General features: G+C 31.5%; 1 protein-coding gene and 1 long non-coding RNA gene across 8 annotated transcripts in view; one reads left to right on the forward strand and one right to left on the reverse strand.

Moving 5' to 3' along the window:
* Positions 1 to 16,316, forward strand: part of LOC106464014 (retinoic acid receptor RXR-alpha-A-like) — a 98,939-nt gene that overhangs the window by 74,372 nt on the left and 8,251 nt on the right. For 4 of the 6 annotated variants that reach the window (XM_022391666.1, XM_013924118.2, XM_022391663.1 and 1 more), the window contains 5 exons: positions 5,890 to 6,038; positions 6,684 to 6,796; positions 11,749 to 11,906; positions 14,074 to 14,219; positions 15,005 to 15,131. In XM_022391666.1, coding sequence (XP_022247374.1) covers positions 5,890 to 6,038; positions 6,684 to 6,796; positions 11,749 to 11,906; positions 14,074 to 14,219; positions 15,005 to 15,131 — 693 coding nt within the window. The remainder of the gene's footprint in view (positions 1 to 5,889; positions 6,039 to 6,683; positions 6,797 to 11,748; positions 11,907 to 14,073; positions 14,220 to 15,004; positions 15,132 to 16,316) is intronic. The other 2 variants (XM_022391664.1, XM_022391665.1) reach the window with 2 other exon arrangements.
* LOC111086906 overlaps positions 7,667 to 16,316 on the reverse strand; it is a 24,573-nt gene continuing 15,923 nt past the window's right edge. The window contains exons 3-4 of one of the 2 annotated variants that reach the window (XR_002611619.1): positions 14,132 to 14,193; positions 7,667 to 8,696 (exon numbers count right to left, since the gene is read on the reverse strand). This is a non-coding gene — a long non-coding RNA (uncharacterized LOC111086906). The remainder of the gene's footprint in view (positions 8,697 to 14,131; positions 14,194 to 16,316) is intronic. The other variant, XR_002611620.1, reaches the window with a different exon arrangement.

Consider the following 16,316-nt stretch of genomic DNA (forward strand, 5'->3'; position numbering starts at 1 on the left):
GCTCACAAAGGAATTTATCGACGTTTGACTGACTCGACTGCACTTTTCTGCTTCTTTATTGGCGAAGCTTGATTTCGCAAAATTTATTTATTTCAGTTAGCTATGAAATGTGAGGTTGGGGTGTGCTGTGGAGCAGGGGTAGTTGTATTAGTTTTAATATCAATTTGTGTGTTCTTGAGTTTTTTATTTCGCACATCAGACATCGCGAATTTATGAACCCTTTCCCTTAGAAGGAATTTGATTGTGTTTCATAAGTGTCAAAATTGAATAATAGGTTGAACAATCGCCAAGTTTTTTTTTTATTATTTAAAGAAGGATGATGTTTTGAGCTAGTGCTCTTCGTCAGATCGTATAGTTTTGGTTGTAAACTGTACGATCTGACGAAGAGCACATACTCCATACGTCATCCTTCTTTAAATAAAATTTAAAAACTTGACGATTGGTCATCCTATTACTTAATTTTGTTATTTTTGTCGCCTATGCGGTTTTAACTATGTTTGTCTTTTTATAAGTGTCAATACAGGTAGTAAATTCATTGTAATTATGAAAGTGGCGCTCCTTCGTTTTCTATCGTTCTTTCTATAAAACGTACATTTCTTAAATACCTCAAACTTTAGGTGTCATCCAAGAAGAGTCTTTCATAGGACGAAAATCTCTTGAGGGGCACCCAAGACAGTAGTGCTTAAAACAGCCTTTTTTTTTTACACTGCATCAACGATAACAGTAGACATTCCCAACACAAATACACAGTGAAGAAATAAAATCCTATGAGAATAAAAAATAAACTTTTTATTACTATATAAATTTTATTATCAAATATTCCAAGTTTTCTGCCTTCTAACCACACTAAATATACGTTTTCCTGTCAAAATATACTTGTATTTAACATTAATCTAATTAATTAATTTATAAATCATTGTATTAAAGGAATGAACCTATAAGTAAAAATATAATAAAGTGTTTGAACAGATTAAAAATTTGTTATCACTCCTCATTACCAGATACTTGAACAGTATGGCTATTAATGATTCTACAAGGATACATGAAGTAGAGAAGTAACATGGCATAATGTTAAATAATAATGACCTTGATCAGAATTGTCATTATTTCCAAAATTATTTCTCGAGTTGAATATTAAACATTATTTTCATAAAAAATGTTTGATCAAACAAAAGGTGTTTTGTGAAAGATAGGGCTTAATTACCCAGCTAGATATATATATATACAGTACATGAGTTTTATTTCATAGAATTGGGAAGAGTTTACTAATGGACAAAAACCTTACTTTAGTTTTGCAAATGGATAGAAACATATCTAGATGAATAGTAATAAGTCAGATATGTAAACTATATAATCTAGGAGGATCTCAAAAAAGTTGATTTTTTAAGATTCATTCAATAACCTGTAAGGAAAATGTCTGACTTGATTTTCTACCAGAGAAAACCTTCCAAAACATTTCCATGTATGTTGTAAAGTCAAAATATAGTTGTTTTTTTCTGTGACACTTTATTTCAGGGTATACCATTTACTCACAGCTAAGTTTTGATGATACAAAAATCAGAACTAAACCCATCATAGATTTCATATTTTCATCATTAAACTTTCTGTTGATATTTTTCATTGTGAAGAGTCAGAAGCCTATGTTATCAACCAATCATAAGCTGTGAATGAAAATATTGTATGCAAAATCTTTTTCACCCCACAACTTCATTTGCAAAAAATAGGAGACCTTTCTATATAAGTATAGAAAAATTGTGGTTTACGATAATTTTTATTGATACTTAACTAATATAACAGTTTTTTATTAAAAAGGGTTTAAATTAATTTCACTTTATTGTTTATCAGTTTTCTATGGATAGTAGACAAATTTTCTATATTGTCAATTTTTAGCAGTGGGCCATATTCCCAAGTAAAATATACCAGATATACAGATTCTTCCTGACACACTGGTCTACTTTGACCAGAAATCAAGGTGAATCAAGATTTGGATTAATTCAAAATATGTAATATACTACAAACTGCTGTGAACAAAGTTGATCTTTGTATTCAACTGAGCAGTAATGTGACATTCCCCTCAATATGTGCTTAGACTAAATGCTGAAATTAGCTTTCAAGAATCATTGGGTTTTAAGTGTAGTTCATGTTATTGTAAACTGTGTATCATCTGGCTAAAAGCTGTGTTGTTGGTTTATAACTAATGTGTTTGTAAACAAATGGCTATAAGAAAAATACATTACTAGTAACATGTTTCATATTTGTTACACTATGTTTCACTTGAATTTAACCAACATATATTTATACTAGCTGAGGGTGCTCATTTAAGGAAGCAAAAACTGTATAAAGGACAAAGTTAGATAATGTGCCCTTCTTTCTTTTGTTATTAAATCTCTAAAGACCTTATTAGATGCTAATTGCATACTTTGCTTTGTGGAAGGTAATAACTGACTCATTTAACTGATTAATTACTTGTTTCTTTAAATTCAAAGCCAAGAGTCTATAAAAATTGGAAATGTGCCCTATTTCAGTGTTTTTTACCCCTTCTTGGGCAAAAATTCCAAAATAAAATAGCTCATGTAAACATCCAGACAGTTTCAAGTTGACATATCAAAACTTATGGTAATCAAACCAGCTAACTCTGGGTGATGGTTGCTAACACATACAAACACATAATTAATCATTTTTATAGTAAGATTCAATGTACTTCACAATATGGTGTATTCATACATTTGATTACAGTAAATAAGAGTGCAATAGCTTTTTCTAAGCATTTAATATTGAATTAAAATGATACATCATAAATTATTAACATTTCCAAGCAAGTGGATTTTGTTCCAATTTACATCTAGCATTTGATATATTGTTGTTGTTTTTTTAGCTGGTAGTCTGCTCGTTACAATAACTGTTTAATTACCTACATATATAAACTTACAAGGTTTAATAAAGTTTATGAAATTTCAAAGGTTTTTGGATGTTTTTATGCTAAAACAGAGAACATTTCTATTAATGAATAAAACTACAGGGTGATTAGGGACAAACATTAAGAACTGTCTGTAATCCCTTTTTCTCCAACATTGGAGTATGGATGGACAACCAAAATATGTTTAAAAAGACACAACACTTTACAAAATAAACATACCTCATCTCATATATTTAACAACAATGAATGGAAAACATGTACCAGACACCAAAGGTTTTGAAAAGGAGGGAAACAGGTGTAAATGTGTAACATAGATATCAGATATGATAAAAAGAAAACTTGTAACATTTATGAAATTATAGTTGTGCTACACTGAAAACTTAGACACTAAAGTTAATATCAAGGAAACACTGTGATAATACAATGAATAGTTCATTTGAAATAGGCCCGGCATGGCCAGGTGGTTAGAGTGCTCGACTCACAATCTGTGGGTCGTGGGTCGAATCCCCCATCACATCAAACATGCTCGCCCTTTCAGCCTTGGGTTCATTATAATGTGATGGTCAATCCCACTATTCGTTGGTAAAAGAGTTGGCCATGGGTGGTGATGACTAGCTGCCTTCCCTCTAGTCTTACACTGGTAAATTAGGGACGGCTAGCGCAGATAGCCCTTGTGTAGCTTTGCACAAAAATTAAAAAAAAACAATAATTTTGAAATTAAAAGTAAAATTAGAAGAAGTACATTTTTTCTCTAATCATTTCATTTTATGGTATGTTACTTTAGTTTTATGTAACCCTCATATTACTGAGTTGTATATTATTCATTACTGAACATAGTGAATAATTTCATGTTTTTGCTGTACAGCAACACTCAGTGTAAAGAATGTTAGGATGAAATCACTCATCTTCTAGGTGAGATGTATAGGGGACCTTAACAGTAATTAGTTTTAATTGCACAATTGATGACATTTTGTATATAATTTTGTGTGACTCATATGTTATTAGGGACCCTGTAATAAACAATGTCATGGACCCACAAGCATTTGTTGAATAAATATGAATCCCATTGGTAACTGTAAGGTTAAACCTGTCATTTCCACCATTGACTGACTAATATATGTTCTGGTAATAGTATTAACAAATGTGGATACCGTTAGAATAATTATAGAAAGTAGAGGTAATTTTAAAGTGACTAATAAAATGTTTGAATGAAAAATTGCTCATTTTTTATATACAGTATTTTAACTTTAATTTTACATGTTTTTCAATGATGAAAGTTATTTGAAATGCTGTTGTTTAGAAGTTTTTAATTCTATAAATACACATACCTAACACCCTTATTGTTTATGTAATGTTCATAACTAAAAGTTAATCACAAATTACTTTGGAAGAAAATATAATAATGTACATTAAGTAAATAGTTACTGTACTTGTTTGTTGTTTTTTAAGGCTTAAGACTATAAATTTTTTTACATTCAACTTTCACACCCATTTTTTAGAATCAATTAATGTTATTATTCACATCATTGTTGGAAATATAATAAATATGCATTCTTGTCTTCTCCTACATAATGGCTATGATAGTCTCACAGATTTTGTTTTGTCAACAGGTTTAAATAATAGGACTGAAACAGTGCTGAAAAATATTCCATCATAAGATTTAAAGATTGATTATGAGCAAGGAAAGTAAAATATGGTTTCCGGAAAGTTTGAAAATGGTTTTAAAATTTTGAAAGATTATGACTGTTTAAAAAATAAGTTTGTGAAAAAAGTTTCATTTTTTAAGTGAAATATGGTGATTTATGGTTAATAAACATCATAAAATAATTAACTCTAGAAATTACTTTATTAACTATAGAATGAATGATGATTTGTAGTTTGTTATCAGGACTTTCCTTAATTTAGAGTAAAATTGTTTTGATAATAATGCTGAGATTTATATTCTCAGTGATTGTGACATAACAGTCTATAAAAGTGTTTCTGTGGCAGTGTGAGTTAGACACTGTACCTATTTCTACTCTTTCAGGAGAGTACACCTCTAAATCTTTACTTTGTTTTTTAATAATGTAAATAAATAAATATAGAGTCATTTATTAAAGTGGATATTGAAATTACCAAAGTATTGAAATTTTTATATGGCTTTGGTAATAATCGTTGATGACACTTTTAAGGCTAATCTATCTAAGTATTGCTTAACATGATAATTTACCAAACTTTTAAATTCCATAATGAATATTATTACATTTGAGTGTTGGACACTTTGTAAGTGCTGAAGACAGGCCCCAGGTTTATCAGTTAAGATAGGTAGTAACTGCCTCAGGTGGCAAAATCTAAAACGTTTTTATGTTAATTTTATCTCCAATAAAATTATATATCTCATGCTTGCTTTATGTCCATTATTGTGTCTTACTGACTTGGAAAATATGTTATGATAAAATCACAGTAACCCTAGCACTTTGGAAAGGTGGACCTTTCTTCTTCAGGGGCAAACAGGGAATGGAAACTATGTTTATAGGCACATCCACTGTAAGATAATCAATTTGAATATAAAAACCTTAAGAAACTGGTCTTTATAAAGTAAACCTTTACAGCTAAAAAACTGTTCTTTTAAATCTAAACAGTTTGAAGTAAAATGTAGATGGGTTTGCTAAGGTAAACGTTCACTAGAAATTGCAGCATTTTCTTTGTGTAATATTATATCTATGTCTACTGAGGATAATGGCACAAGGGTTCCAATGGGGTGACATATTTTCTAGGATAGCATGGTACCGAAGGATAGCCTTGTTTAGAGGATAATTTTGTGTACACCATTTCCAAGAAATGTATATCTGCTTAATTCTTATCCTAGATATATGTATTAAATAGCTGGAGCAACTAATTAAGACTGGTGTTCATAGCTTGAAAATGCATAAAACCTGTAGGTAAGGGAATATACTTTTAAAAAGATTATGTTACTCCATCCTCAAATTCAGGTGGAATTACCAGTCCTTTACCACAGACCAATGGCATAGGGACATCAAACTTTGCAGTGACTACAGCAGGGATGAACATAGGTGTTACAAATAGCCTTTCACATCCAAGCTTTCCTGGAATCCTTGCCAATAACTTTGTTTTGCAAACTGTAAGTTCTTATGTGTGTTTTGAAGATAGGGATAATTTCCCTGGATGATTATGTAAAAACCATTGATACTAATGTGGTAGTAGTTATTCATTTCTGTTTTAACATAACATTTTGAGCATGACAATATAGCAGAAAAGAATACTATCTAGTTACATTACAGATGGTAGCACACCATGATATTGACTAAAAGTTTCATAGGCTTAGTTTAGCATGTTTGCTGTTTAACCTGGTACATGTATTAACTCTCATTAGCATTTATTTGTCTACATGCCAAACATTTTAATCTACAATGTGATTAATGTATGAAACCAGATTTTAAGTACATAGAGCTAAGAATAATTTGTAGAGTTTGTTAAAATCACATTAAAACAATCTTGATGAAACCCATAGCACTTTTGAGAGGAGGAACTGTTTTTTCATGGGTTAGAGGTTTCTTTATGATGTTAACTGAAGTGAATTATACATGTTTAGAAGAAGAAAAAACTTGTACTTCTCATCCTGCCTGGTATTTAGACTGGCAGTTTCTTTAAAAATAAATTTCTTAATTTTTATTAATGTTATGTAATGAAAACATAAGGTTTACCAGTATGTTAATATGCTGTTATTAGCTTCACTACATTTTTCAACATAAATATTGATTTTCAGAATTCTCTACAACAACAGAACAGTTATCCACCAAATCATCCACTTAGTGGATCCAAGCACCTTTGCTCCATATGTGGTGACAGAGCCTCAGGCAAGCATTATGGAGTATACAGGTACATGATAAGAAGCTGTGTGATTGGCTGAATTTTTTTGTGTATGTAAGCTCTAGCTGTAACTTGAGAAACAGTTTTAATACTTTGAGTTAAATATCTTAATTATTTTTTTAAGCCAATAAAGAGGTTAACTTTCAGAGATGGCTTTTTTCCAGTTTACAACGAATATTTATGTTTTCACGGGTGACATTGCTAAAGAGACTGTCATAAGTTATCTAGCAGCTTGTATAAACAGGGAACTGAAAATTGTTCCATTAGTATCAAGCGTTTGTTAAGAGGGTGTGATGTACTATCTTGTTTGCCTGTCTCTTAAGATAACTGCATGTAAGAACAATAAAAGGCTGCCTTCAGTTTTTGGACATTTATTTAAAAATAAAAAAAGCCACTTCATAAATTAGTCTTCAGTAGCCTTCTTTCCTAGAACTATAAGTTGATCTCTTAACTTCTTTGTGTATTTTGAATTTCCAGGAACCAGGGAAGATTAGGAATTTGGCAAAATATCAAAAATTCTATATATTATTGAATAAATTTCTTACATACAAACCATATATCATTGAATTCAGTGTGAAAATTTTTCTATCAAAGTATGCCCATATGATCCTGGAAAATAGAAATAGCAGGCATATCAAGTATGCTTCTGTGGTTAACAAGGAGCAAAATAAAAAAACTGCAATTTAGAAATTTATTGCCATTGTAATCGATGGTTAAAATATCAATTTATTGTATAGTTCTGGAAATTTTAATACAATATCAAATTCTTCTATTTGTAAAATTCTGGGTGAAACTTATTACCATAACTTTTCAGATTTCAAAGCAATTTTTTTCTCTTTGGTCACATTTACTTTTTAATTTTATTTCTTTAATGATTAAGTATTGAATCATAGATATAGAAATAAAAAATAACAAGACCATATAACTGAATTAATGTTAATCTTTCCTTCTCTCAGATGAAACTGATATGTTCTTAGCATTATCTTCTGTTAAATTTACTTAGCAAAGCCCAGTGAAAGTAGTATTTCCTTTTTAGTAGACTAGACTAACAAGCTTCAAACATTTAAGTTTAATTTTCTTTTGACTATCTGATTATGACGAATTATAGTCATTGAGAGTCAATTTTCAAACTTCTATTACTAAGATGCAATGTTTTATTTAACTAGATAAATTTAATATTTCATGGTCCCTAAGTTGGAGTATTTTCTGTTACTGGAAATTTTTTTTTACCATATTAGTAACTAGGATACTTACCATACAACAGTTTCAACTTTGCGTCTAACAAAGTTGTGTCTAAAAATGTATAGATCATAGTTTGCATCACTCAGTAGCATGGAAAACAAGGAATGCCACTTCTTTTCAGTCATTAGACACTTGACCTAATGATCATTCTAGCATTGATGATTGAGCAAAACCTCCATAATGTAGTGTATACATTGCACTTCCACTACTGCTTGAAAGCTCAGAAAGCAAGTGATCATGATGCCCTTTTGGTCAGCATTATTTCAACTACTTGACCATCCTTGCTTTGAAAATTGAGCAGTAACCATATGGTATAATACATACACTGTATTTTGTACTACTACAAGAGACTCAGAAAGCAAAGTCCGCTACAACATTTCAGTAAGCAATATTATAATTACCCGATTGTCCTAGCTGTGATCCTTGGGTATCCACTGTCTCACTTGCTGGGGAAACGATTCTAATTGGTGGAAGTCATCCACCAGTGGCATGTCCAGTCCTTCTTGGTTGATTGTCCATAGTTTGGACCAGAGCTGGGGCTGAGTTGCACTGGCTTCCAACAGCTTGGGAGTCATGTGGAGACCTTTTGAAGTGCCAAATTCCATGTTGACGACCCCCAGTTGCTCTTGCTTCCATAAACTTTATCTTTTGGTTGTGGTGAGTACTCCTACATATAAAATAAACCATTATTTCAGTAAAAGCATTCCTGTAAACTCAAGAGATCAAGTCAGGGTTAGTACTTCATAATAATTCCTGATGGCACAGCATTAAAATTTCTTCTTCCTGTATACCTGAGGTATTTTCATGTAAAATCAATTTCCCTACCAGTATCAAACTGGTTAACCTACAATAGCAGCAAATTTTGCCAAGAAATAAGGGGAGTGAACTGTAGGTGATAACTAAAATGAATTTTGTTGTGTGAGAAATAAACAGATCAGACAGATTTAAGGAACAGTGAAAACAATCCTTATTTAGACACACACACACACACACACAAAAAAGTGTGCATACCATCATATACAAGTGGACAATCAACTATACTGGATCAATGAATAGCTCATTGGCTTTCTAGTCCAATAAATGATTCTCTGTCAAACTAGTCATGATGAAAACTAAGTAGAGCTGAACATAGAAAGTGCACTCGAATCTAGAATATAAACTCACTTTCTTTGTACAGTGGAGGGTGTCATTTCATAACCTCTGTTCCCTAAGATCATTGGTCAGCTGTCACTTTCAGTCAGTGTCATAATCAGCCAACCAAGAATATTTCAGTGCTAACCCATTCAGTTCAGATTATATACACAATACTGAAATATTCCTGCAGGAAGAGGAGACATCACTTACTAGAGAGCAAAGAAATGGAACAATTAGAACAAAGCACAGGTAACAACTTTCTGGACCATGTGTAGCTGCCATGACCATGAGGAAACTAAATAATCGAAAATTAAAAAAAAGATTATATATCACTATAGAAGGTAGAAAACACATGATATTGCCATATACCAAACTGGATAAAATGAAACACAGCTAACTTAAATTTGAATATATTTTTCTATATGCTGAAAGTGATAATCCTCAATTAAAAAAGCTGAATGTTCTATTCTATTAGATGATACTTACAGACTCCAGTCACTGAGATTTATTATTTCCCTCTATTAAACAAAACTGACATGCTTCAGTCACCAAATGTTAATATTTCCATCTATTAAACAAAACTGACATGCCTCAGTCACCAAATGTTAGTATTTCCATCTATTAAACAAACTGACATGCCTCAGTCACCAAATGTTAGTATTTCCCTCTACTAAACAAAACTGACATACCTCAGTCACCAAATGTTAGTATTTCCATCTACTAAACAAAACTGACATGCCTCAGTCACCAACTGTTAGTATTTCCCTCTACTAAACAAAACTGACATGCCTCAGTCACCAAATGTTAGTATTTCCCTCTACTAAACAAAACTGACTTACCTCAGTCACCAAATGTTAGTATTTCCCTCTACTAAACAAAACTGACATACCTCAGTCACCAAATGTTAGTATTTCCATCTACTAAACAAAACTGACATGCCTCAGTCACCAAATGTTAGTATTTCCCTCTACTAAACAAAACCAATATGCCTCAGTCACCAAATGTTAGTATTTCTTTCTACTAAACAAAACTGACATGCCTCAGTCACCAAATGTTAGTATTTCTTTCTACTAAACAAAAATGACATGCCTCAGTCACCAAATGTTAGTATTTCTTGCTACTAAACAAAACTGACATGCCACAGTCACCAAATGTTAGTATTTCATTCTATTAAACAAAATCAATATGCCTTTGTCATCAAGTGTTAGTATTTTTCTCTACTAAACAAAACTGATATGCCTCAGTCACCAAGAGTTTATAGTATTTCTCTCTACCAGTCAGAGCTGACATGCCTAAGTGATCACCAAGTATTTATATTTCCCTCTACTGAAAATCTGACATGCCTCAGTCACATAATTTTAGTATTGTGGTATTTTCAGTTGAGATTGATTTCTCCCAGGAGTGAATAAGATATGTCCCTATGTAATGAGACATTCCTCCAGGAAATATTGTGAAGTAATTCTGAATTCCTCTAAAACTAACTGAGTCTGTACAAATGTAAACACACGATGAAGGTAATATTTATTTCCAACACAAAACAACAGTGTGTGTGTATTATTTAAGCACAAAGAGTGTTTGCTTTTACGAGAGCATTGGCTCATTATCTTAAATGTAGAGAAAGCTGAAATTCTTCCAAAATTTTTGTCAATCTATCTGTTATTGTCAGTCTGAGAAAACATCATATTATATACATAAAACTACAATGTCACATTTTCCCAGGGTGACTAATGATATTCATGTGACTGGTTATTCACATTAGAGGTTATAATCTCAAGATATCATGTGACCTACCAGTGGAGAAAACTACTGTCTACTTTCATATAATAAAGCTACGTTCCATAGACAGTCAGAGTATTATCTATGGTGAATGACGCAGAACAACAACTAGTTAGGGAAAGGAACTTAACAACTTTCTTGACCAACATGTTATGTGAAAACTACATACACACTAGCTATGTTAATATAAAATGACAGACCACAGTATTTTCCTGTACCAGACAAAAATGATATTCATCAATCACCAGAAATTTTGTATTTCTATCTGATAGTACAAAACTAATATGCTCAATATGTTAACCTTTCCTTCTCTTAGATAAAACTGGTATGGTCTTAGCATTTCCTTCTGTTAAATTTACTTATCAAAGCCCAGTGAATGTAGTATTTTCTCTTTACTTGATGAAACTAACAAGCTTTAAACAGTCAAATTTAACTTTATTTCGACAATCAGAATATGATGAATTAAAGTCATTGAAGGTGAATTTTCAAACTTCTATTATTAAGGTGCAATGTTTGTTTTTTTTACCTAGATGAATCTGATAACTCTCAGTCCTTAAATTTTAGTATTTTCTGTTACTGGACATTAATGTCAGGTTTCATTCACTAGAAAATGAAACAGGACTTAATTGTTTCATGATAACAAACAAAATTAAAATGACATAGCACAGTCAGTTGTTGAAACCCTGTGGTTTTGATGTTTAACATTTTAAACAATTTTGGTTCTCTGAGTTATAATTACAGTACACTAAAATAAAATATGTGGAATTGATTTATAAAACAAGATTTCTTATTTTATTCTTATACTGTAGCTGTGAAGGCTGCAAGGGCTTCTTTAAGAGAACAGTCCGTAAAGACTTGACATATGCTTGTCGAGAAGAAAAGAACTGTATTGTTGACAAACGTCAAAGAAATCGTTGTCAGTATTGTCGCTATCAAAAATGTCTAATAATGGGAATGAAAAGAGAAGGTAAGCCACCATTTTCAATGGAAGTAATGAATCGATGTGAGTTATTTGTTAAAGTTCTTCAATACAAGCATAAAACAACAAACATCTACATAGCATTATGATAAGTTACCCTAATAGTATAGTATAGGTATGTAGCTGCTATAATCCAGTATGAGGATTTTTTGCAGTTAGGGCTCACTAACAGGAGGTCTGACAAATATTATATCCAAACTCTTGATTGAGTTTGTCACAAAGAAAGAATCAACACACAAAAATGTAAAAACTACAAACTTTAATATACAATAACAATTACATCATGAACATAAGGAAACAAATCAAAAGACAAGTGCTTGTAGTGGCTGTGTTGAACTGGCAAGAAAGAGAGATATGAAAAAAGAAACCTTTATTGGTTTTCTCTCTCAACAAACCCATGTATTTATTTTAAGTTCTACCAGAGGCATTATGTATATGCTTTTTTTGTGCTTTTTATATGGTCAGGTTATAATGCAATTTGATTAACAAATATATAATTATTACTGACAAAAAATATGATTATGTACCCTGCAGCTGTGGTTCAGTAACAGTTGAAATAATTGTTAATTTCACCTTTTCACAGATAGTTTAGAGTATATCTGTCGTGAGGTATATTCAAGTAATTTTTATAAATTTTATGTCAGTGTTCTGTGTGTTTTTATGACATAATTGTAAACTGGATTTGTAAAAGTCATAAACATGTACTAATCTTTATGCTTTGATAAAAGTTACATATAGCAATAGCTACCTCGTGGATGATTGTACCAATTTGACCCTGTGTCCTCTCCCTGGGTGGGGGCAAATTCATCTCAAAGGATGTTAAGGATGCTTGTACAAGTTGGGGGTTCTCTCCCTTTCATGTGTGTTTTGGAATAGTCACTGACATAGGTAATCTAATAATTATGTCACATAGTGCACTAGGACCCCTTTGCTTAGCTTGAAATCATGGTATAATTATTACTCTTCTTGTCCTTGCTCTGTGCAGATGTTATTACTATTTCAATTCTTGTCTTGTGTGGACATATTTAGAAAGTTTCTACACCCTCACTAGCCAATTGTAGTTCAGATATTTAGAAGCAAGCTAATAAGTGAAGTACATACACAGGCATTATTCTTGTGAATAAATATTTTATGTTTTCTTTGCTGTGCATGCTTAATTTATTCTTTACTATTTTTAACAGTCATGAACCTGCATTTTGGGGTGTCTTTACACTACAATTTGTTGAATATTAAAAGTAAGTTTAATCCAGAAACTCCCAAAGAGGATGGTTTTGGACATATCATTTTGAGAGAATTTCAAGACAAGTTTTCATTTATAAATTTATAAGTGAAATACTGCATCCTCAAGTCTTCATACTAGCTAGTACTAAGGTCTATCCACTGGGAGTAAATTCAGTATATATATATCAATAAAGCCACATTTTCAGCATCATTAATTAAGCAATTGCCAAACTTTTATGCTTCTGCTATCACTTTTTTATGTTTAACTTTCAATTGAGATACAAACAAGTTCACCTGCCGTTTGGTAGGGAAGGTCGAAGCTTCACGATAGTCAGCAGTAGGATGAGCAGACAGGAACACTTTGAAAGCAGCTACAGGCATAATATTGTATTCGGCTTGCTGCACAATATCTACCAAGGTAGTTCTAATTGGTTCCTGAATACTTTTTTTGTGTCATTTGGAGACGAATTTCATTCAAATTAAGAAAAACCGGATTGGATAGTTATTTTTTTTCAACAAAAATGTCCCCCACTGGCCTGTGAGGGGGCCTGTTAAAATGAAAATTTAAACTCAGAGAATTAAGACTGTACTTGGCAATAGTTTTTTCCCATATAATAACTTCAAAATCTACTAACTTGGTATGATGAAAAGTCTATAATTAAATATGACTTCAAAAAAATAAATTAGTTGATTACATATAGTTTACTGAGTGTTTTTACATTTTTTAAAATAAAATATATGTGCAGATCTGTTAGATATATGCTTAATAGGTATACAAAGTATAATTTATATTAATTAGTGTTACAAAGTAAGGGATATTTTAAGTTCAAAGTTTTATTTTAGTTACAGTAGTTGTAAATCACTGTAAACAGAAGAAACTTGTTAGTATTGAGTGACCTTACTTTTGTCCGTGCTGTATCATCTCTTCTTATAGCAGTTCAAGAAGAGCGGCACAGAATGAAAGAAAAAAATGAAAATGAAGTGGAAAGTACCTGTAACTCTCCACCTGACATGCCCATAGAACAAATCCTTGAAGCAGAGAATTGTGTTGAATCTAAAAATGAAGAAATAGACATGAGCGTGAGTTCTTTTTTAGTTGTTATTGTTTCAAGTTTAAAGATATGATGAGAAGAAAAATATTATAAAATGTATTGTGAAATTTTTTTTTTCTGTAAGGTTTTGCTTACTTTTAGTGAGTAGATATGGAAAATGCTTTGTAGATAGTAATTTCATGGTTATATCTCTTATTTCAAGTCAGTAAACATTATATATAAGTCTATTTTATACATAAAAGTTCAAAAGCTTAAAATTTTTATTAGTGCACTACATATATTATTAACCAATCTTTATAACTATAAGTTTGATATTTGCATGCAACAAATATAAAAGTATTAGCAATTGCTTGTGTTTTTTATTGTTTAAAAAATTAGGTAAAAAAATTTTTTTGATGTATACCATATTTGATGCTGTAAGTAGTTGTAGTTCATTTGATGTATAGAGACAATGAAACACAGTTTTATGGAATTAGAAGTATTGTTTCTAGATGTACACTACATTCATATGACATATAGAGACAATGAAATACAGTTTTATGGAATTAGAAGTATTGTTTCTAGATGTACACTACATTCATATGATGTATAGAGACAATGAAACACAGTTTTATGGAATTAGAAGTATTGTTTCTAGATGTACACTACATTGATATGATGTATAGAGACAATGAAATACAGTTTTATGTGATTAAAGTATTATTTTTACAAGTACGCTACTGTTTCTCCCTTACTGATAGGTTTTAGCCAATAACAGAGAAATATATATTTAGCAGATTCAAACAGTATTTATAGTAATGCCCTATGTTACAGAAGGAGCCCATAGCCAACATCTGTAAAGCTGCAGATTGTCAATTACACCAGCTGGTACAGTGGGCGAAACACATTCCTCATTTTACTGAATTACCTATGGAAGATCAGATTGTCTTACTTAAAGCAGGCAAGTGTAGCAGTAGAATTCTTCACTGTTGTCATTCCATCTTCCTACATTGATGTATGTATGCTTGGTTCTAGTAACTTAGTGTTATTAGATATATTGCTAAACATAAGAAGATATAACTCTTCTTTAGTGAATTGAATTGTACAACAAAAACATAATAGAGATGGAATAAATAATTATACAAAATTATTAAAGAATATTTCTTCAAAATTGACATAATTTATTGCTTTGCCATCTTTAAAAGGAGTTACTAGCAACCTAGCCAATGTGTATCATAAAAATAACATAGTCTTGTTTTAAGCGAATTAATAAAATTAATAGCATAATTACATTAATCAGAGACAAACTCATGGATTTAGATAAATCTAGTATTTATGAAACTTGTGAACATCATATGAAATTCTTTGGGTGCACAAAATGAAACCTAAATTTATGATAACTTAACATAAAACTTTTATAAATTCTAAATAAACATTTATCAGCCTTGGTTAAATACTTAGGTAAAGCATCTATTTCAGCCTTGACTGACCATGTAAACAAAACATTTATTTCAGTCTTGACTGATCATCTGAATATAACAGGTTGTAACATTAATTGTTTGAATAGTAAAATCATAAGTGAACCAACATCAAAAATTGCTAAGAATATTCATGAAGTCATCAAAATAATATAACTTAGACAAAATGGAGTAATTTTAAATAGAGATGATAGCCCCAGAAATAGATGTACACTGAGTGGTCACAAGTAAATAGACACCTAATTTTTCATCATTTAACTGATTTATGCTAACTAATTTGTGTTCACAGAACACTATATAAATGAAAATGATCCGCACACTAATTATCTTGTGCTACAACATGCCTAGAACTCAAGGTTCTCTCGAATTGTCAGATTTTGTTAGAGGAAGGATAGTTGGTCGCTACAACATGCCTAGAACTCAAGGTTTTCTCGAATTGTCAGATTTTGTTAGAGGAAGGATAGTTGGTCAAGCAGATGGTGGAATAAGTCAGCGGCAAATTTCGCAGAATTTGGGAATCCCGCTTTCGACAGTCAACAGAATCATCGTGCAGTTCAGGAAACACGGCAAGGAAACAACTGAGCAGCGTCCGGGTCCATTGTAGAGGACAAAAACGGCTGTCAAGAGGAGCATCGAAATGGATGCCAGATTAACGACTGCAGAAGTGA

The sequence above is a fragment of the Limulus polyphemus genome, unplaced genomic scaffold (genome assembly GCF_000517525.1).
Source record: "Limulus polyphemus unplaced genomic scaffold, Limulus_polyphemus-2.1.2 Scaffold1541, whole genome shotgun sequence".
In the NCBI taxonomy this organism is placed as follows: domain Eukaryota; kingdom Metazoa; phylum Arthropoda; class Merostomata; order Xiphosura; family Limulidae; genus Limulus; species Limulus polyphemus.